General features: G+C 46.3%; 1 protein-coding gene across 6 annotated transcripts in view; it reads left to right on the top strand.

The window, feature by feature from the left end:
• Positions 1-21,442, top strand: part of SLC4A11 (solute carrier family 4 member 11) — a 93,891-nt gene that overhangs the window by 42,357 nt on the left and 30,092 nt on the right. For 5 of the 6 annotated variants that reach the window (XM_042053099.1, XM_042053097.1, XM_042053102.1 and 2 more), the window contains 6 exons: positions 323-554; positions 1,188-1,250; positions 1,794-1,875; positions 10,394-10,517; positions 13,755-13,961; positions 18,644-18,728. In XM_042053099.1, coding sequence (XP_041909033.1) covers positions 323-554; positions 1,188-1,250; positions 1,794-1,875; positions 10,394-10,517; positions 13,755-13,961; positions 18,644-18,728 — 793 coding nt within the window. The remainder of the gene's footprint in view (positions 1-322; positions 555-1,187; positions 1,251-1,793; positions 1,876-10,393; positions 10,518-13,754; positions 13,962-18,643; positions 18,729-21,442) is intronic. The other variant, XM_042053098.1, reaches the window with a different exon arrangement.

Raw genomic sequence — 21,442 nt, 5'->3', positions numbered from 1 at the left:
TTTTAGGCCAACTTATTCTACTTTATTCTAGGCTAAAAAAAAAAATCCTTTTTTTTTTTTTTTTTTTTTTAAATTCTGCTTTCTTTGTAAGTGTATAAAAGGTACCTGGGAATTCACCTATGGGCACACTACTAGGATAAGCCTTGAAAATGAAAACCTTAAATGCATTAATGCATAAAATTCATTTTCTCCTGTGATCTGGATGGCCAATAGAATCTTTGGTTAGGTGGTAACCTCAGCAAAACTGCTTGTGAAGGACCCAGATTCTACTTTGCTGTTACTGTGTACAGCTGTCTCATGCTCTGACCTTTTCTCAACACAGTACCTGAAATTAAAGAACTTTGAGGAGGAGGTCAGAGCCCAACGAGACTTGGATGGGTTCTTGGCCAGAGCCAGCATCATCCTGGATGAAACAGCCACGTCCTTGGACGATGTTCTTCGGGAGATGCTGAAACACTTCGCGGAGGATCCTGAAAACATGGAGCCGAGCTGCAACTTTGAAAAAATCATGAACACTTTATTCACAGATTCAGGGACGCCACGGGAAGGGAACGGTAATCAGCTCTTGGTTTGCTTTGGCTGGTGGGCTGCTGTTCATTTGCCATCCCTGCCATGGTGGGGTGCTGGACACGCACTGTGTGGTCCCCAGGCTTGCACGTTGCATGTGACACCTTGGGTTGATTTTTTCCATGTCATTCAGACTGAAGGATCTCATTTCTCCACGGTTTTTGTGTTTTGGTGGAGTCTTGCCCCTGTTCCGTTAAGATCACCCATTGTGGTGCTCTCTGGGGTGAGGAGTCCACAGCACTGGGGTGTCTTGTCTGCGTGGACCCTTTTGGTTTGCTTGTCCTCCGACAACACTGTTCAGCCAAGAGACTCTTGCTGGTGTCTTGTCAGCAATGGCTCCTTTGCCTTGTGATTCTCCACCTGAATTCACACAGGCTGGGGAATTTTGCCTGCTTTGGATAAGTAATTGGGGAGGGTTGAGCCTTTGTGTCACTCCCAGCCCACTGGAGGAGATGGGAGTCACTTGATTTTCCTCCAGAAGCTCAACCAGGGCAGCCCTAGCCAAGGTTGTTGGCTCTGATGTCACCTTAAGCTATCAACAAATGTCGTAGTGTAGTCTAAAAACGCCGCCTTTTAGCCCAAGATGCAAAGAAGCTTAACTGAGCATTGTTTCTCTGTAGGCACCCCTGATGTTTCAGAGTCAACAGGAATGAATAGACAAACATGTCCATCGCACCTCAAATGTAACTGTCACAGCCTGAGTGAATTTGTTTAACAGATATGTCAAGTCCTGAGCATGTAGTAAGCATGTTCATGCTTTGGTTACTTCTTGCTACCTGTCTTAGAGCTTCGCATTTATAACCCCTTTAATTTAGGCTTTCTGCCAATAAGGAACGAAAAGTAAGTAGTGCCATAAAATAGTGTGAGAGCAGTAGCTGGGAAGAGGGGGAGAGAGGGCAGGGGATTGGGAAGGTGACACCCCTCCCAGTCCTGTCTGTGTGTGTGTGGTGGATAATGCTAATCTAATAACCCAGTAGTGCAGTAGGATGATGTTGGGAGGAGAAAGCAGCTGCCTTTCTAAGCTGTGAATAGTTTAAGGACACAAGTCAAAAGCAGCAGGACAAATGTTTCCATCTCTCCCTGTCAGCCCCCACCCCTGCATCAGTCCACTGGGCAGATGGGAATGCTTGGGATTAGTAGTCAGCCTCCATTTAGAAGGAAATGCTATTTACAGCTGCAGAATAAACGAGGACAGCCTGTGATGTTTCCCTCTCTTCTTTTCCCAGTTCACCTCTTATCAGACACAATTCAAGGGGTCACAGCCACAGTCACGGGGGTGCAGTATCAGCAGTCCTGGCTCTGTATCATGTAAGTACCTGGGCTGAATGAGCAAAATCCACTGCCTTCCAAAGCTTTTCCTGCTGCTGGGAAGAGCAGAGGTTCAGAATGTGTCCTTTTGGGTTGAGATCATGGTGCCTGTTCCATCCATCCTCAGTCTCTCTCTGGGCTTCTCCTCTTTGCAAACACATGCAGTAGGTGACCACAGTCCCTGCAGGGCATTCAGCTCTTGGATGTTATAGAAATCTGCTGTTAATGAGCTAAGAATGCTGAAAAAAATGAGCCAGAAAATGCTAATTACTGAGAAATGCTAATAAACGAACTTCTCAAAGGGACAAGCAAACTGGTTCATGGACTGCTTTGCCTGCCAAAGTCTGGGAGCCTGTACCAAAAGATTTCTTAGGTCCTTTGATGGAAACATCCAAACTTTGTAGCTGAAAATTGAAGTCAGACATTCCACACTATTTAGACACTGATTACTTGGACAGTTAATTTGGATGCTGATTAATTGTCAACACTGTTAAACATTGGAGCAGGCCCTTAAGACAGTAAGGACTCTGTCACCTGGGATTTATGAGATGTGGTGGCTTCACCCCAGCCTGCACTTGACCAGAACTGGGGTTTGAAGTTATTGTCTCCAAGTCAGGCCTGTGGGGTGAGCCAGGCTGTCCCTTCACAGGGGACAGGCCAGAGCCTGAGTTCCTGAGCCAACCAAAGCAGTGCCTTTTTGACTCTGTTGCTTTATTCCTGTGCAGTCTTGAAGTCAAGTTGTCAAGAAATATGTTAATTCCCAGAGAGATTACTGGGATATGTGGGATAGGTGCCTAAAGGCATGCACATATTTTAGCCTTCACAGCCAGTTTGCTGGGACAACTGTCACAATAGCTTTCCTTCTGCTGGCACTTCTTCTCCTGCCCTCTCCTTATGGCTGGGGAAAATGGAGAGAAATAGAGGATTTTTAAAAAAATTCAAAAAGGAGACAACACCATCAACAAACAAGGAAAAATCTCCCGCTTGTTTTTGGTCTCTTACGAAAGAGAAGGATGTGATCTCAGTGTGAAAAAGAAGCGATTGCATATCAGGGCTGTGTCCTGAGAAAGAAGTGAGCTGGATGATACTTTGTGCTTCGTGTGCTGCTTTTTTTTACACCTGGCACGTACAAAGCAGGAACACGAAGAAGAAAATGAGTTTATAAAGTAAAATGGTCTCAACCAAGAGGACTTTTGGGCAATTTTCTTCCACTTTGGATGCCATAGGAAGTGTAACAGCAGTAAGGATATGTAGGTCCTGCTGATGCAGAGGATGGAAGTTTCTCCTGTGGGATGAGACATCTCTGTGGAGGGGTTTTGGGGAGTGTTGCCTTAACGCCAAAGCATTTGAAAGGTCATGATACAAATGCTGTGATTACATACATGAGACTGAAAAGGGTGGGTTCAGCCTCTTAGGAAAGTGAGCCAGAGCTTTAAGTGCATCCATGTGAGTAATCCTGGCTTCTATGACAAGAGATGATTTGAAAAATAAGCTCACAGCCTGAAGGTGTCTTGTGCAAAACTTTCCTTGTTTCTTCCTTTTGTTGCTCTGAAGAAGGAGAAGAAAGTGGTGGGAAAGCAATGATGAGTTATTAACTATAATTATCTAATTATTGCACTGTATTTCTGCTGGAGTTATTGTGCAACAGATTGTGAGCCATATTTTTAGATCTTACATTTTTCTTGAAGTCAGATTGCAAAACAGCTTCCAAACCTCTGAAGTAAAAGGAATTTGTTGATGAAAAAATTTTCCATATGAGTGGGAAGAACCTTTAAGATATCTGCTATTCTTTATCCTTGTATTTGGTCTATACTCTTTGCTAAATTTTAAATTAGTGCTGCTGGGTTGGTGCATCTTAACCAACTTTTAATTCCTGGTGGATGAGATAGAATTGAGCATCATGATAAGATTATATTAATGAGGAAGAGGAGCTCAGAGATAAGGTTTTGGTGGTGTTGCTTCTGCATGGATTATGAGGAGAAATATTAACAGCTGAAGTTAGTTCGGGGTGAGAAAGGAAGGGTTTTTGTAGGATTTTCACTGAGTTGTGCAGAGCCTGGCTGCAGAAGAACATTCCTAATAGAGACAAAAATGTGTTTCCCTCTCTTTTGGGCTCTTGTTTCGTATCTGACTTATGCTCAGTGGGAAGAGCAGTGGAGAGGACCTGGGGTTGAAACAGCTCTTCTGCTTCTGTTGGATTTGGTGCTTTCCTGATGGTTTCAGGTCTAGGGAAGCTCCAGCAAAGCCAGACATTCCATATGGATCTGGGCGTCAGCCACAGGGCAGAAGAAGCCCTTGAGGAACTGAAGATCTCAAGGTCTGAATGTTCCAGTGAAGTCCAGGAAAACAACTGAATTCTGATTCACAACAGGCTTTAGGGCTGGGTTTGTCAAGAATGACCAAAACCTGATCTTGCTGAAGCCATCACAGGATACATCAGTTTATGGAAAACTTGGGATTCTTCCATTAAAATGAGAGCTGAGAGCAGCAAAACCTTGCATGCCCCAGTGACCAGCAGGATCCAGCTCTGGAAGAACGAAGATTTCTATTTGTGTACCTGGTCATTTCCTAACTAGAAGGCAAATCTTGAGAGTTTCAGATGAATTTCACCAGTCCAGACTATGATCTCATACCTTTGAAACTATGGACACAACTCTTTTTTCCTCCTATTCCAGCATTTGCCAGAACAGGAGGACGCAAAGTGGCACAGAGATCTCTTGCTGCTTCCCTGGGAAGCTGCTGGTGGTTGTTTTCCTTGGAGAACCTGGGACGAGGGATAATCCTGTCCCAGAATGGGGAGTTTTCCTCAGTTACTTTAAGTGGCAGCTCAGCTGCTGGTGGGACCTCAGGAGGTGTTTTGGGGCTCCTCCAGCATGGAATGACTGAAGCAGGCAGAGGTGCTGCCAGGAGGGTGCTTGGAACAGCTCATGGACCACCCAGACCTGCCATGATGCCAGCACAGAGGGGTAAACTGGATGCTTTGCATGTCTGGACTGGGAAAAATGGGCAAGAAGCTCCAGTGGGAGCTGCTGGGTTTGGTGTTGCAGTTTTGTGCCTCAGAAAGCCCAAGAAACCCCTCCTAATCCAGTGAAGGACATGTGAAGAAGTGACTGTATCACAAGCCAAGTCCTATCACACCCCATTCCTTCTTTCACTGGCTGAAAAATGAAGATGAAAATACCTGATTTTTAATTTTTTCCTCTTGGAGTGAAGGATATATGATTTAAAAATGGCTTAACTGGGTGCTGGTGAATTTTTCTCTCTGCTGTCCTGCTAGGAGAAACACCAGCTGGGTGGGTTATGGAACAAATGTCCCTGAGCTGATGGAGCTCCCCAGGCATCCCAGCTTCCAGGCTGTATTCTCCTTGCCAGCAGAGAGGTGTAACTGCTGATTTCCAGAGCTGAATCCTTGGAAAAAACATGAAATCGAGCTGCTCCATAGTCTGGATGGAGCAGTTGTAGAGCCTTTTCTTCTGGCTGGATTGCTAAGGCACATGGACTGCGCATTAAACTGATTTCCTAAAGCTGTTTTAACAGGCAGAGCAGAGGGGAAAAAAGCCTCTCTGCAAGCAAAGAGTGGTTCAGTGGTTTGTGTGCTCGGTGTTGCTGTAGAATTTCTGGCTTTGATGTAGCCTGTCGTGGCAGTGACTCCTGGGGAGGAGTTTAACTCAGGACAACCCAGGTAGCCTTTCAAAAATAGGTATTGTGAGATTATGCTGGATAAGCAGCAAGGCTGCTGTTCAGATAATCAAATTTGAGGAGTAAGATCTCAAATTTAATGTGTAACTGTGTGAAGGATGTGACTGGTGTCTCTCTCAACAGAAGTGGTGCAAAGTCCATTTTGCATGTTGAAGGATTTTTCCTGACCCAGAGGTCTGTGGGTCTCCAGAAAAGTCCCATTGTCTCTGATTCAGCTGTTGAACAGATTTCAGATAGAGAAGCTTCATTGCTGTCTCTTCCTCAGATTAAAGGGCAAAATGGGAAATTAAAACAGTTGGACTGCTTAAAACAAATATTTTCATTTAGAGGAATGATTACAAGATTTGGAGCCTTGTAAGCAAGAGCCTCTTCTCCAGGATTTACAACCCTCATCTTTCAAGTGTTCTTTGGCCTCAGAGAACCATATAATTTTTTTAAGGGCTTCTCCACCCTTTTTTGGTTTTCCCAGATTATGCTGGAGACCTAAAGCTCTTGCAGGTGCTGTTTCATGAAAAGAAAATCTCAGATTCAAAGTCTGCAGTAGGAATTTGGGTTCTGAAGAAGAAAAATGGCTTGTTTTGGTACCTGAAGGGTCTGAGATGTCTCCTTACAGAATCATGGAGGCTGGAAAAGTCCAACCATTAACCCAGCACCGTGTTCACCTCTAAACCATGTCCCAAATGCCACAGCCAACATCTGGCAAATGTTCTTTGAGTTCAGAGAACCAATAAATTTTCTTTTAAGGGCCGCTCCCCCTCGTGCTGGCCCATCCCAGGTGGTGCTGGAGAGCTCCTGTAGGTGGTGTGTGATGGAAAGGAGTTCTCAATACTCATTGACCTGGAGGAAATCCTTCCCCCTGGAGAGGATAAGTCTTCCTGGAGCCCAGCAAGGTGTATTTCCCAGGCCAAAAACACTTCCAGCCTGGAGTGAGGACGTTGTGGCTGAGCCCAGCCCGTGCCAAGCTGTGGGTGAGCTGCCTGGCCTGGCCACAGCTTCGTTGCTCACTTGCAGATCCTGGTTTCCCAAAGCTTGTGCCTGGAGCTGCTCAGCAGCGGAAGATTTATTGGCAGTGGATGAGAACAAGAAGTGTCATTGTTGTTCTGTGTGGGGACAGGAAAAGGCTGGCTGGCTGATTACCTCTGCTGGGCACTTTTTCTTACTGCAAGGGATAATTTGTTTCTGAATTAACTTCCTTTCTTGCCCTTTTAAATGAGGGTTTCTGTTTCTCTTAGGTCTCCATAGTTTGACCCTTTTTATGATTTGGTTGAGCAATGTGTTATTACTCTGATAACATCTTGGGTGTGGGGCAGACCTGGGGCACGTGGGACTCTGTGGATGTTGGATTTTGGTGGAGCACTGCCAGTTCTCACCATGCCAGTGCCACCCTCAGCACCACCAGAGGCAGAGAGGAGGACAGGGAAGCAGAATTTGTGCTATAATTTAAATGCCCTTTTTATGAGCTCAGTTATAGGGGGATCAAGATAAAACTGCTGAGAACACAACCTGGCATCTCATTAAATCATTGTCCAGCATTTCCTGGTGTGACTGATACTGGGTGAAAATAGATTTTTCAGCTTTCTGGCCAAACCGAGGGAGAATCAAATGTAGCTCAACTCAAACCAAAAGGAACTTGGAGGCTTTGGCCAAACCAGACTTGATTTAGAGTCAGCTGAAAATGTCTTGCTAGTTCTCACTTTTTGGGGCTTTGGCTATTTACCCTCCAGCTTTTTTTTCTTTGTGGGAATTTATTTAAGTGCTACTTTTAAAAAAGTTATTTCATTTTGAAAGTGACTCTTCTTGGCCTGAGCTGTGCTGACTTTTACCTGCAGTCTTGCTTGACTTGGGATTTCTCCGTGTGAACCGAGGAACTTATTTTCTGTATCCTTTACAAATATTTGCACAAATCTAGTTGGCACTGCAGTTTTGGTTAGTATTGTATTTGTATCTGGATTCTGGAATTAAAACAAAAGTGGGAGCTGTAAGTGCTACACTAGGGAATAGGATTTGAGTCAGCTAAATAATGGTTTAAATTTGAAGAAAAGCTCGAGCTGCTGAATGATGCATGAGCAGGAGTGACTTGGCCTTGCACTGGAAGTATTGAGACACCATTTTTCCCCCAAATAAATGGATATAACAGAGGGAGAGCAGACTCAGATGAGGCTGCATTCTGCACTGTTCCTCCCCTCCATGCAGCCAGGCTCAGGTATATCCCACCTTCTCTGTGGCACCTGTTTAAATCTGCTTTTAATCAGCTTTGTCCTCACTAAATCAACTCCAGCCTGATTTGGAAAGGTGTCATTGATCTAAATTATTTGTACATTGACCTAAGTGTTGGAAATTTGCAGTTTTACTGTTGGGATTTAGATCCATGTGTCAGTGTCCATAGAGCTCAGAAGAGTTAGAGGAAGCTCTCAAACTCCAGCACTGTGGATAAAACTATTTCAGATAAAAATGGTTAATAATGGTGAGTTTCTTGGTGTCTTGTAAATGTGCTCAGTGTGAAATCATTCAGTGCTGTGAGATCCTCTTCTTGCCCAGTCCCTCAGCTTAAGGAGACAGTGAACTCCTGACTAAGAGAAACACAAAGTTTTGGTGGCTGCCAGGAAAATGACCTTGTTTGTGGAAGAGACCCAGTAGCAAAGCTCAGGTTTTTACAGTCCAGTTTTCCCCTCCGTACCCAAAAAGCTCTTGAGCTGAAGTGGGATTGTGGCACTGTTGTCTCTGGAAAACACAGCCCTGGAGACAATTCCTGGAGCTGAAACATAACCCTGTCACTCAGGGAGAAAGAAAACTCCAGAACATGTGGCTTGCTTAATTATTGCACTTTGTAATAGGCTCTTCCAAATCATTTTGTACTTCAGTGGTTTCTTGCTTGGTCAGGTCCTGCCTGGTGCACGTGGTAGGGAAGGGGTGATGTCTGGGGAGTGCTGGTGAGCCACAGGTAGTTGATGCCTGCTTCTGGCCATGCCTGGAGTAGAAATGATGTTCAAAATGCCCAGCAAACCTTCCTTTTCAAAACAGATTAAATGATGAGCTCAGCAGCTGAGGTATGGAAATGCTGAGAACCGAGCTCAGAATTAATGCTAGTGGTGCAGTAATCATTCACTGCTGGTGACCAGGTGGGTGAAGGTGAGAGAACTGAAGGTGTTGGGCCACTTGAAGGTTCTCCAGCTGGTCCAAAGCCCAGAGTTCGTGTCCCCACTGGTTTGTTGAGCTGTGACACAAGGAGACTTGTCTGCTGTCCAGCCACAGCTGGATTGCAACCAGGGGCTTGGCTTTGGTTGTGAAAACAAGTGTAGCTTGCACTCTATTTTCAGTTACTTCAAAAGATATTTATTCCTCACCTTAGGACCTGCCTTGATCTTTCTTTCTTCCAAAGCTGATTCAAGTACAAAAAGCACAAGAGGCTGTGGTGGAGGGGAATTAGGAAATAAATGAAATAGTGTCATCTTTCTCATGCCCTGTATTGTTCTAATTAAGCTGTTTGGTTGCTCTCAAACAAGTGCCTCTGTGAGATTAATTTACAGAAGCAGGCTGCTTCCAGTCTGGGATCAGGAAGTCAAACTCAGTAAGAAAATACTTGATGGTGTGATTTTAAAATTTTTTTTAATGCAAATTGTGAGGAACTTGATAGAAAATACAACGTGCTCCTGACTAGGACACCTCCAGCCAAAGATCTTGTTAAGGAAGCAGCCTTCAGGGTGCTTGGGGATGAGAATACATCTTAAAAGGAAAGAAGCGGGCTGGGATTATGGAAGAGAAGTTGGAGAAATAAATCCTCCTGTTGGAGGACTGTGATAGGTGCTTGTTAGATGAATAAAAGGGAGCAAGCAGCTGAAATAACTTTGAACCAGGTAAAAGGAGGGGAAAAACCACTCTGAGGTAGGAAAACACTTCCACACCTCTTCCAGGTGTCTGTAAGCAAACCCTGTGTGCATTTTTCAGCAGTGATTTACAGAAGGGTTGGAAAGTGCTTGGTGGCTTTAAATGGAACAGGAGAGCTGCATTCCAGGCTGGCATTACCCACCTGCTGCCACTGCACCAAGCCCCAGAGTTTCCCAGCAGTAAAAGGGACAGCTAACCAGGTCCCAGCTCTGTTTAAATACCCCAGGGTGGAGACAGACCTGGTCTTCCACAGCCTCTGGAGATGATCCCTTTGTTTATTTCACGCAACTTTTTTTGCTACTCTTGGATCTGGGAGTCAAACATCCATCCCATCCCCTGGATCACAGCCAAGGAGTTCCCTCCCAGCACTAATCCTGCCTCTGTGGATCTCGAGCAGGGAGATCAGCCTGGTTTCTGTAACGCTCATGAGCCAGAAAAGGGAAAACAGCAGCTGGGAGCAAATGGGGAAAGCCATTACAACAGAGAGGTCTGCCTGAGGCAGGAGTGGGGATGTACTGGCTTGGCACTTTGCCTTAATGTTTCCAGAAGCACTTTGGGAGATCAGGTGAAATGAAGTGTAATCTGCTTTCCAATAATGCAGGTGGTTTTTAATAAGAGACTTTTTTTTTTTTTTTGTGGAAGCTTCTGTAGCTCTGCAAGCACTCAGTGTGTTGGGCTCTCTATCATTTGTTTCCTTGGCTGTTCAGAAGCAGCGAAATCTTGAAAGGTATTTCCCATAAAAACTTGGGTGTCCCATTGTACAAAAGAGTTGGGCTAATAGTAACTAAAAGTCACTATTTAAGACTTCAGAAGTCATAGACCAACAACATCATGTGTTTCCCAAAGCTGAAATGTGTTTTTATACCTTGTGCACCAGGGGAGATCATGCCTTGTGTTGTGGGGCCCAGCCTAACGATCCCGTTTTCCCTGACAGTTGCACTATCAAGTCCCTTCAGCGACGTCACGTTTGCATCAGCCGCCTGGAGAGGCCTCAGAACTGGGGGGAGAACTCCTGTGAGGTCAGATTTGTGATATTGGTCCTGGCTCCTCCCAAGATGGTGAGTTTTGTCTTCTTACTCCAGAACTTCGGGGGTTTCTCCTGAGTTTACTTTGCCTTGGTCTCCTCCTAAATTTAATCAATGTTATTTTTAAAACACAAGGGGATGTGAAAAGGCCTGAGGTCTTCTCAGCAGCTGTCGAGATGATTTATCCTGTTGGTGAGGGGTGGATTAGTGGGCTCTCTCCTTGTCTCATGGCCTGATGGGGAGGAGAGCACTGTGTAGTCCCCATACACACCTGGGATGCACCTAACACTCCATGGATTCCCCTCTCCAGCTTTAGCTGCCATTTTTAGAGGTAAGAAGTGCAGTTCCTTGCTAAAGCCAAGCTTTTGAGAGGCCCTTGTGAGTCTACAGCAAAGGGGTCTGGGTTGCTTCCCAACAGACTTCCTTGATGGGGCTGACATTTACCCTGCACGTGTGGCTGCAGCAGCTGGAGGTGATGTAGCCAAGAGGAAGATGATTCTTTTTTAAGCTCTGTTGCAGTAAGGGTGAGACTTGCTGGGAGCTGCGGTGCTTTTAAGGTCAGGCTGTCCCTGAGGCCCTTTGGGATGTGTTTTCAGAGCTTTTGGCACTTGAAACAGCAAGGTTAAAGCTTGCTCAGCTTCTGGTTCTTTGGTGTGGACAAGAATGGCACAGTAGAACACATTTACTGCAATCAGAATATCCTGAGCTGGAAGGGACCCACAAGGATCATCCAAGTCCGACTCCGATATCATGGGGTGCATCAAGGTTAATTGGGGATCACCATCCTGTCTTCCTAGAAAGCACTGGCCTGACCAAGGTGGTTCTTCCAGCTGATGGCTGAATGGTTCAAAGCTCAAGACCTTTTCACACTCCAGCTGGCTGTTTACACCTTGGGGCTGCTGGGTCTGTGCTCCTGGGAGGTGCTGGAGAGGCTGAGGACCTTTTCTGGGACAGGATATGTCCTGATTCAATTTCCTGCTCTTCAATGCTATCTGTGTGACCTTGGGACCTGCTGGTCTGGCCTGTCTCCCTTCCCCCTTCCCCACCACCCTCGTTCAAATGGGAATACTGGTGTTTCCTTCTTTCCCAGGATTTCTGGCAGGTCTTTCCCAACTGATGCTTTTGGCATCGACCTTGAAGCCAACAGGCTGAAAACATATTGATGTTCCTTGTGAAAAGCAGGAGGGAGAACAGCTGGAGCTGTGTGCAGTTCCATGGATCTCTCCCTCATTGTTATCTCGGGCCAGCTACGTGCAAAGCACCCGGCAAACGGCTCCGCATCCGCTCCGATTCCGAGGGTTTGCAATTCCAATGGTCAGCATCAAATTAAGGGAAGGGAGTGGAGGCCAACAGAGCTTGCACTTGCCAATGTGCTGTTTTATTTTAAATGGGTTGGTGGAGCCAGCCCTGAGTGCGCATTTCTGGTGCAGCAGTTAAAATAATTAACCTGCTGACAGCAACACATTAAACGGGCCTGGCTGGGGAGGGGAAAAAAGGTCCACAAAATGGGCATTTGTTGTGCAGGGAATCCAGATCCTTGACCTTGCTAATATGGAGGATGGAAAAAAAACTTGAGTTTTCTTGCAAATATCTGTCTTCTCTAAATTGTTCATCTCCCTGGGAAAGGGAGAATGGGAAGAGTGTTGGGAATGTTGAAGCAATCCTTGCAGCATCCAGCCCAAGGATTGTTGCTGCTTAGAGGTGAAAGGTGAAGCCTCTCCTGTGGTGGCAAATCCAGGCTGGTTCACAAGCTCTAAAAGCAAGTCCCAGGGAAAATCCTTCACTTAAATCCAAACTTCTCCCTAGAAACTTCAACTGAATGTGCCCTAGTAAGTGTTTGAAGGGACATTCCTGGTGATGGAATCCCAGAATGGTTTGGGTTGGGAGGGATGTTTAAGACTATCTCATTCCAACTCCCTGCCATGTGCAGGGACACCTTCCACTATCCCAGGTTGCTCCAAGCCCCGTCCAACCTGGCCTTGGACACTTCCAGGGATGGGGCAGCCACAGCTGCTCTGAGCAAACGAGAGAGAGGAGGGTGATGTGAGTGATGGAGGAAGCACAATGTTAGCAATGACTCTGGGACCAGCTCAGTGCCACCCACGGCTGCCCCTCTGCGTCACCCACGCTGAATTATTTGGTTGTGTTCATGGAGAAATTGTTCAGCTGTTCAGTTGTGAATCATGAGAAGCAATTGGGATCAATCACAGATGCTCACTCTTCTCTTCCTGGCAGTGTGAGGAGCTTGGAGGCTCTCCAGGGCTGGGAGGGGAGTGTTTGGGTGTCTCTGATAGTTGCTGCATGATGAGTGTGGAGTGTAGGAGAGGTGGGTGGGTTAAAACTTGGCATTAGAAGGAGCTTTTAATGAGCTGTGGTTCTGTGTAACTTGGCAGGTATTTTACCTGTCCTGGCCACAGCAGGAGCAGGTGAGCAGGTCAGGCTTGGAGAGCTTGGATTTGGTGGGTTTGTGTAGGGATGGGGAGCTCAGCCTCCTTTACTCTTCCCTTTGTATCCAATTTCCATGCTGCCAGGAGCACTAGAAAAGCAGGCTTGGATTCTGCTGGAAGCAAAGATCAGGCCTGTGTCTCACAGAAATATTAAATCCTGAAAATAAGCACTTTTTTCATGTCTGCAAGTCTCCTGTCCCTTCCAGACATTTAGTGAAGACAAACAAGAGCTGCTTGCTGTGTGCTCAGCTGTTTTTTCCCATCCTTTCCCCTCTGTGCCAGTGGTTACTTGAGCTGAGAGCTCCCAACCTCCACTTGTGCTGTCAGAATTGCCCCAGAGTGGCCAAGGGAATTGAGTTTTAATGCCCAGAAAATAGGAATCAGATGAGCACAACAATCTCAGTCTGTCAGATAAGACATCAATACCTGCAGGGACCATGACAGCAGCATCTTTCCACCCCAGGAGCAGCAATGCTGAGGTGCTGGAAGGTAGCAAAGATTTTGTTTGTCTAGTCTTGAAGGGAAACCAGGGATAAAATGCATGCTCAGCATGATTCAGCTTTGGATTGACTTCTGGGAAGTTGATCAAGTAAAGATCAATCAGGGCTTCAGAACCTGTGTTGGTGCCTCCACAGGATCTGCTGTGCTTGTGTGTTCATCTGCAACAGCTTCCAGATGTGCCCTCCTCCCTCAGGTCTCTCTGGGATCCCGGGAGCCAGGCAGGTTCCTCTTCAGAGGGGTAAATTATGGGGTTTACCTTTCAGAAGTGAAGTAAAATCGGTTTAAAAGCGCTTTTTCTGTCTTTTTTTTTTTTTCTGCTCAGAAAAGCACCAAAACAGCCACAGAAGTGGGCAGGACCTTTGCCACGATGTTTTCAGACATAACCTTCCGGCAGAAACTCCTGGAAACCAAAACTGAGGAGGAGTTCAAGGAGGCCTTAGTGCACCAACGCCACTTGCTGACGGTGGCGAATCAGAGACCCTCAGGGAAGAGCGATGGGCACAAGTCACACGGTAACAAACCACTCAAGGTAAGGCTTGGCCAGTGCCTCTGCCTCCCTGGTGTTCAAATGCATCAATCCAAGGGGATTTGGGGTGAAGAGGTGAACACTTGAGGCCAGTGGATGCAGCAGCATTCCCAGCAAGCTCCCAGCACCGAGGTTTCCCCGAACAGCTGCTGTGTGCACATCCACCTTCCTCAGATTCTGCTGTAAATCTCAAAAAAGCCACTTCAAAGAGGCAGGTGCTGAAGGGATGCAGAGCAGTTGGGGGTTGAAATGGTTACAGGACTTTGATTCCAGATGCTTAGTTGAGGGTGGGATTAATGGATCACTGCTCCTTGTCAGTCCAAGGTACTTAATCCTTACAATCAGAAGGTTCTGAAGGAAGCTGCTGCTTGTCTTTCCTGCAGCCAAAAGACTTCTTGGCCATCTCTGCATGGTAATTTCATTTAAAAGTTGCCTGTCAGTATTTGGCCTGAATTCTCTCCCTGTTTGATCTGTAGCTCTGTAAAACATTACTTGCTTTGTACTTTAAAGTTTGAGGGAAATGCTGTAACTCAGCTTTCTTTTCTGGAATTTCCTGTGTGTTGGTCATTGCTTTGTTTTTCCGTTCAGAAATCCATTCTTTAACCAGACAGCTTACCTGAAAAACAAACTGCCGTCTCCAGCATGCTGCTCCAGTCCCTGCATTACAAATAACCCCAAAGCTTTGGGTTGCCTATAGTGCAGGAGCTGCTTCACTTACCACTTTTATTTTTTTCCCCCCCTGGAATAGATTTAAGGGGTTTGATCTGCACATCTGGAAATGAGCAAAGCTCATGTTTTTCCTGCAGAATCCCCTTGCTTATAGGTAGTGCTTTGAACTTTGCTAGATCCCATACCTGCTCTTAACTTTGCAGAACAAGTCCTGAAACCCTCTTTAGACGCAGGTCATGCAAGGCAGGGATATTTGGAGTAGTGATTTAGGTAAAGTAGGTTTAACCCTTTACACCTTGCCTTTCAGAGGGGTTTTTGTTACAGCACTTGAAGTGTCTGGCTCTGTCTTTTGCTAAAAATAGCAAAAAAAAAGTCTCCAGAGGGTTTTCTGCTGTGTGGTTTGGTGAGGAGGGCTGGATGAGACACTGAGCTGTTGGCCCTGAGACTCGTGATTCCTGCTGGCCTGCTTGGAAAAGCAGCTTTGGCCAGGCAGAATCCTGATTTCTCCAAGCCAGTGCTGTAGAGAGTGACACTTCTTCCTTCAGCTCTTGCTTTTGGCATTGACAGTTGTGGGCCTGGATTTGCTGAACTCTTGTTTTTAAACTGTTTTATCCTTGAGCTCTTGGGAGATGCAGCCTCTCTATCCTCACCTCACCCTGCCAGCACAAAGAGCTGGGAAGGAGATTTCCTGGCAAGCCAAGCTTTGCCTGGAGAAGTGAGGTTGATTTGAGCCCCTAGGCTGGATTCCTCAGCTCCTGAGAGCCATCTCCAGCATCTCCTCCCCTTGTGGAGAGGAAGCATTTAATACAAGCACAAACCCATGTGAGACCAGGAGTGCAATTTCAACCTTTCAGCCACCCCCAGAGAAATAAATACCCTCAGTGGAGCCCCTGGACTATGACAAGTGAGCTCTCAGGAAGGTGTAAAATCTCTGGGTGACATGAAAATCTGGCCTCCTGGGTCCTGCAGTAATGGGAGAGGAAATGGGCCTTAAATTCTGTGTGAGTGGGATTTTTTTCAAGTGCTTGTTTTTACCTCTGCTGAAATACTGAGGGGGATGTGACAGTCACATTCCCTGCTGTGCCTACAGCACCGTCACTTCGCCTTGGCTCATCTCAGGGGATTATTTAGGCAAGGCTACGTACTCAATCATAATTAAGTCAGCCTGAAATCCTCTTGTTTACTGAGGCATCTAATTGTGATTTTGTTCGTGGAGGAGCCCCTAACAGCTGTGATGTTTTTCTGGCTGTGATTTTGTGTCCTGTGTGGACTTGCTGAGGGAGCTGTGTGTGCTCAGCATCAGCAGGAGGGAGGATACAGAGGATATAGTATCTTTGCACAGACTCGTGTCTCTGATCTCTGTAAAATACTCATGCAGCCCCCCCAGCACTTTTGGGGAGGGCTGAGGAAGGGTCAGAGTTGTTGGAGCAGATATTTTCTGTTTGCCTTTGTAGCTGCTAAGTGCTTGCTTAGCCTCTTCCTCTAACCCAAATAATGGCAAGAAGCTTGGAGGGATTTGTAGAATGGGAAGTGGGAAAACTCGTGAACTTCATCTATTTGGATAAGTTGGGGGATAAAAGCAGAACCAAAAAGGGCTGTAACTTTGGAGGCCAGTAAACTTAGTCTTTTATATTTTTAATTTTTTAATCTTCTGTAACTCAGTCTTAAGCAGCCTTCCAGTACTGACAGGAGGGCTGGGGAGGGACTTTTTGCAAGGGTGTGGAGTGGCAGGAGAAGGCGGAATGGCATTAAGCTGAAGGAGGTAGATTTAGATACTGGGAACAAGTTCTTCCTGTGAGGGAGGTGAGGCCCTGGCACAGGGCGCCCAGAGAAGCTGTGGCTGCCCCTGGATCCCTGGAAGGGTCCAAGGCCAGGTTGGACATTGGGGCTTGGAGCCACCTGGGCTAGTGGAAGGTGTCCCTGACTGTGGCAGGGGGTGGCTCTGGATGAGCTTTAAGGTCCCTTCCAAACCAAACCATTCTGGGATTCTGTGGTATCTCTGGTGCAGCTCAGGCTGAGTCTGAGGGTAGGAGAGCAGAGAGGAAAGCTCAGAGGAGGATCAGCCCTACAGAAGGAGCAGCTTTCCCCACAGTTGCCCACTGATGAGGTTTCACTGACATCTCCATACCTTTACCCTCTTTTTAACACTCACACACACAAGAAGGAGGTGCATGAAGGAATCAGGGGGGTCTCAAACATAACCCTCGTGCCTTGTGGGACGAGTTAGGCAGTGCTTTCCTCCTCTGCACACTTCCAGCTGCTTGGAACAGCCTTTGTGCCCCAGAGTCCCCTCCCTCCTGCCCCGGGCCAGGAGCTGCCGTGCTCCTCCTTCCCTGGAAGATGAGACACCCCGAGCATCCTTCTCCCCTACTCACTGCAGCATGATAAGTAAACATCCCAGTCTGAGGCTATTGTGATTCTCTGGCTGACTCATGCCTTCAGGAATCTCTTTCTGGGGGGAAAAACTAAATTGCTTTTTGAGTGCATCTGGCTTTGATGTCCAACTCTGCCACCAAATACGGTTGAAGCGCAGAGATTTTTCATAAATGCTTAAAATGCAGATGTTTTGCTGGTGTCTGCTGGCAAAACATCTGTCTGCTCATCCTGATTGTTCAGGTTGGAGTTGAAACTGTCCTAAAGTTCAAAAAGTCCTACAGGTGTATTGACAAATTGCAACAGAATTGACTTAAATAGCTGAAATATGAGATGATGCAGTCACTGATAAAGGAGCTGATCCTCTTTTGCACCCCAAGCCCCAGTGCTTGCTGTGCCCAGTGTATTCCTTCTAAAGGAAAAGATTCCCTTCATTATTTTGTTTGTGGTTCTGATCTTCCAGGTGCTGCAAACAGGTGAGTCCCAGGAGAGAAGGCAAAACTGTGTGTAGTCTATTAAATGAGCCCTGTAGTGTCAAGTCCTTTCTAAAGCAAGCATTTTTATCAGTTTCCACATAAACCAGCTGAAGGAAGAGCTCCCTGCTGCTTTGAGATGATCTGTTGGTGTAAATTTTGTGTCTCTGATTTTTATTTCCCCCCTCACACTCCCTAGCAGAGGTTGTAAGTCTTCTGTGTCTGATTCTGCAACAAATACATGAAATGTTTTAGTGGAGGCAGCTGGGGTTGTTATCACTGCATAAAGGTGCATTTGATTTTCAGAGTGGCTTGTGTACTCTGAGAATAATAGGGAAAAAGCTGGCAGGTGCCTCATTTGTAAGTGTTGCCTACCCTGACGCTGTCCATGTGCTTTCCATAAGGAAGGAGTTGCGAGGAATGGGAGGCTGAGAGGCAATAGCAGCTGTCACATATTCCTGACAAGCTCCTCATTGCCTGTGGTGAGCAGCAGATCCTATCAGCAATTCCACTGCACCTTGCAGGCCCCTGAACTAGGAATAAAAGGCGAAATGTTGGATTTTTGGAACCATTTCCCAGAGTTTTTATTGTCTTTTAACGGGCAGAAATATGGCTGGGTTATGTGGATTTATTGAAGCTTTTTCCATGTTGATGGAGCTTGAGATACAGACAGCCTGAATTCCCTCAGTCTCTTTGAGGTCTCCCTTTGCCGTGGCAATGCCAAGGAAGAAGCACTTGCTGGGGATCTTTTTTCAGAGGCTTTATGTGGATTCATGGGAATTTTTGGGCTGGCATCTAAAGGAGAAGTTGTGTGGAGGGGTGGGAAAGGCACCTCTGATGTGTTTAACCCCAGGGCACCCAAGGTCTGATCCTTCCCAGTGGATCTTCAGCTCCCTCACCTGCAAAACCAGGGATGCAGATAGGAATGGGAGGGGGAAAAGGGAAGGAAGGGAGGAAAACAGGGTGGTCTGGGGGATTTTCTCTTTTACAATGCTGTGAGGATATAAACTGAATCACGGTGAGTTTATTTTTATTATCATGACAAGATGGGATTTGAATGCCCTATTCAAAACGAGCCCTCTCGCTCCTATCAGGGTTGAATAAGGAGCTTAATCTCTTTAACAATGCATGAGCCTTTACACTGACACAGCACTTCCTTCCTTTCTTCAGCTGCACGACTTTCTCAATATTGGCAAGGGGATTTCTGATGACATTGCACGAAGATTCCCAGTGTACGCGCTGGACTTCACCGATGGTACGTTGGCCAGTGTTTATGGAAGCACTGCCCCGATTTGGGATTTTTTTTTTGTGATGTGATGTCCTGTTTACAGTGTGCATTCGGTGTGTGCTTTGATATGTGTAACAGCTCTCCTGTCCCTTGTTTAAAAAGCCTGTGGACAAAAGCCTGTGAATGGGCATCGTGGAGCACTAGAGATGAGGCTCCTGCAGCGTTTCCTTAATGAAGGTGCTGGCTGTGCGTGGGTGAGGGTTTTAATTTTTATTAAGCAGTGATTAAATGGATCGATTATTGCCACGCGTAGACTCAGATCAACTCCTTGCAATCTAATTAGTCAGCACTGGCCTGATAGGCCCTTTCTGCTGCCTCTGCAAGCCGGCTCAACACTAATTATAGTGATGCTGTGGGAGTTGGGAATGCTTAAACAAAATGTGAGCTGCAGTAACTTCAGCCCGGTGTTGTGAAAAACAGGATACGGCTCGTCCGCTGCCGCCAGATCACAGGAGCAGAACACAGTGTTTATAGTGAGCCTCAGCTTTAGGGCTCGGTGCAGCTCCCACGGTGGCCTTGGGGGGTTTTAAGAGTTGTTTTCTCCCTTTTTCACTTGCAGACTTTCACTTTCACGAAGGCTGGGAGGAATCTTCAGGGCAAAGCGGGATTACAGAGCCCCAGGCTGACATCAAAACGTGTTTCTTGCAGCTTGTTGGGGAGCTGGTTAATATATTCAATATAATACGCAGGAAGTTTGGATAAAATAGAGAATTAAAGTGTAGGCAGGGAGAATCTTGGAGATTTATCAGATAAGTCAGGAGTTTATCCCTTCCTGCTGTTAAATCCACCTTAGCTCAAGCCTGTGTCCCAGCCTTCCTCAGTGCATGAGTGCTGTGAGGGCTCATGAGATGAGGGTGATCCTCCTTGGATGAGGCATTAAAAAACCAAGATTCCCACCCAAACCCCCAATTTTCAGAGTCTCCTGTTGCAAAGCCACCTTTCACAGGCAGCTTAAGCTCCAGAGAAGCATGGCCAAGGCTGTGGATGTGTGTCCTCACTCCCTTCCCAAGAGCGTGGTCACCAGCAGCAGAGGAACGTGGATGAGATGCTGGCTTAGCACAGGTGCTGAGTGCTGGCTGCTTTCTCCAGGTGCTTTGTCACTGCAGGGATGAAACTATTTTCAGGAGACTCAGTGTGATGGGAGGGCTAATGCTGATTTCTCTGGGGATTTGAGGGTGTGTTGAGGAGGAGGGGGGATATAAAATGATTTTCAGGGGAGCAGCAAGGAATCTGATAAAACAGAAACATTAATTTTTGGCATGTGCATCACTGGCATCAGCTCTGGCAGGGGATTTCAGCTCGAAATCTGGACACTTCATCCCTTTGGCTGTTGCTTTCTAGAGCTGTCAAGGGCTCATTTTCATGATAAAGGGATATTGAAGCCCTTGGGAACTGCTGCAGTAGCACCCTGTGGGGACCTGTTCGCCTCAAGACAGAGCAGTGTCTGCTGTGCCTGTCTGAGCACAGCAGGCACAAAACCATCAGATTTTGGTCCTGCAGCCAATTCCAGCCATCAGCAGATTTGGGAACCCACTTCAGGGGCCATGTTGTGGCTCTGACTGCATCCAGATGACCCCGTGGGTGCTGCTTCAGCCCTAGGCTCAGGGCTGTAAGCTCTGCAAACTTTGCATACAATGATGTAGAGAATGGGCATAAAATTGGGATAAAATGCACCTGCAGATTAAAAAGTGTCAGTGTTTTGTTACACGTCTTCTGGAGAGTGAAAAAGAGCAGAAAAGAGCCCAGTGAAACTCCAGAACTACTTCAGCCCAAATGGGAGGTTCTCACCTTAGGAGCAGTTGAGCCCTTTCAATAGGATATGGGGAAAAGGGGTTTTTCCAAAAAACACTGTGAATTTGTATGGCCATTTCTTCCCAGAAACCAGAAATGAGGATGAATTCTTTAAGGAGCTGCTTGAAATGAAAAGCAGATGGAGCATGAAGCATCTGCCATAAACCACTGAGACCAAAGGTGATCAGGAATGTGGAATTCCTGGAGCATCTCAGAGCAGTGGTGCATCAGAGCATGAGGGATTTGAACTATCCAAGTATCTGTGCTCCAGACAGCCACATGGGCACCATCAAAGAGCTCTGAATTACAAAGATTCTGGGTTTTGAGTGGTTGGAGTCTCTAAATCCTCAATCTGAGAAGCATCCCAGGGTTTGGGGTTAGACAGATAAACCCATCAAGGGCAGGGTGATAAATAATGAGGTTTTTGTAGGACCAGCAAATCTTGGGCCAGTTGGAGTTTTGTGGGATTGGTGTTCTTCACACACTGCACAAATTATCCTTAAAGGGATAGTCTTTCTCTGTTATTTTTTTCCCCCCTTTTACTCCAGATTAGGAACTCATCGACTTTGTTTTGTGGCAAAATCTTGCGCATTTTACTGAATGTCCAAGGATCAAGGAAGAGTTTTCTGAACTTTTGCTTCAGGATTTTAGTGATAAAGATGGCTTGTAATAGATGTCTTCCAGCAGGAGCATCTGAAGATGAATAACTGGGTTATGCTGAGCCTGAGAACACCTGTAGTTTTCCTTTAAACTGGAATTTACTCCATTTGGCATGTGACTGTCACCTTTGTGTGTAGGACTCTATCTTAAAAAACAGAGTGACTCAACTTCATCCTGATCCTGTCAAATAGGCTCAAAGCACTTGTGTGTCATTTTTATTACCCTTTAAG

This window comes from Corvus kubaryi, unplaced genomic scaffold (assembly GCF_017639235.1).
Source record: "Corvus kubaryi isolate FWS band 111438036 unplaced genomic scaffold, C.kubaryi_AGA036_p1.0 split1-131, whole genome shotgun sequence".
NCBI classification, from domain to species: Eukaryota; Metazoa; Chordata; class Aves; order Passeriformes; family Corvidae; genus Corvus; species Corvus kubaryi.
This window is presented reverse-complemented; position numbering and strand designations above follow the sequence as displayed.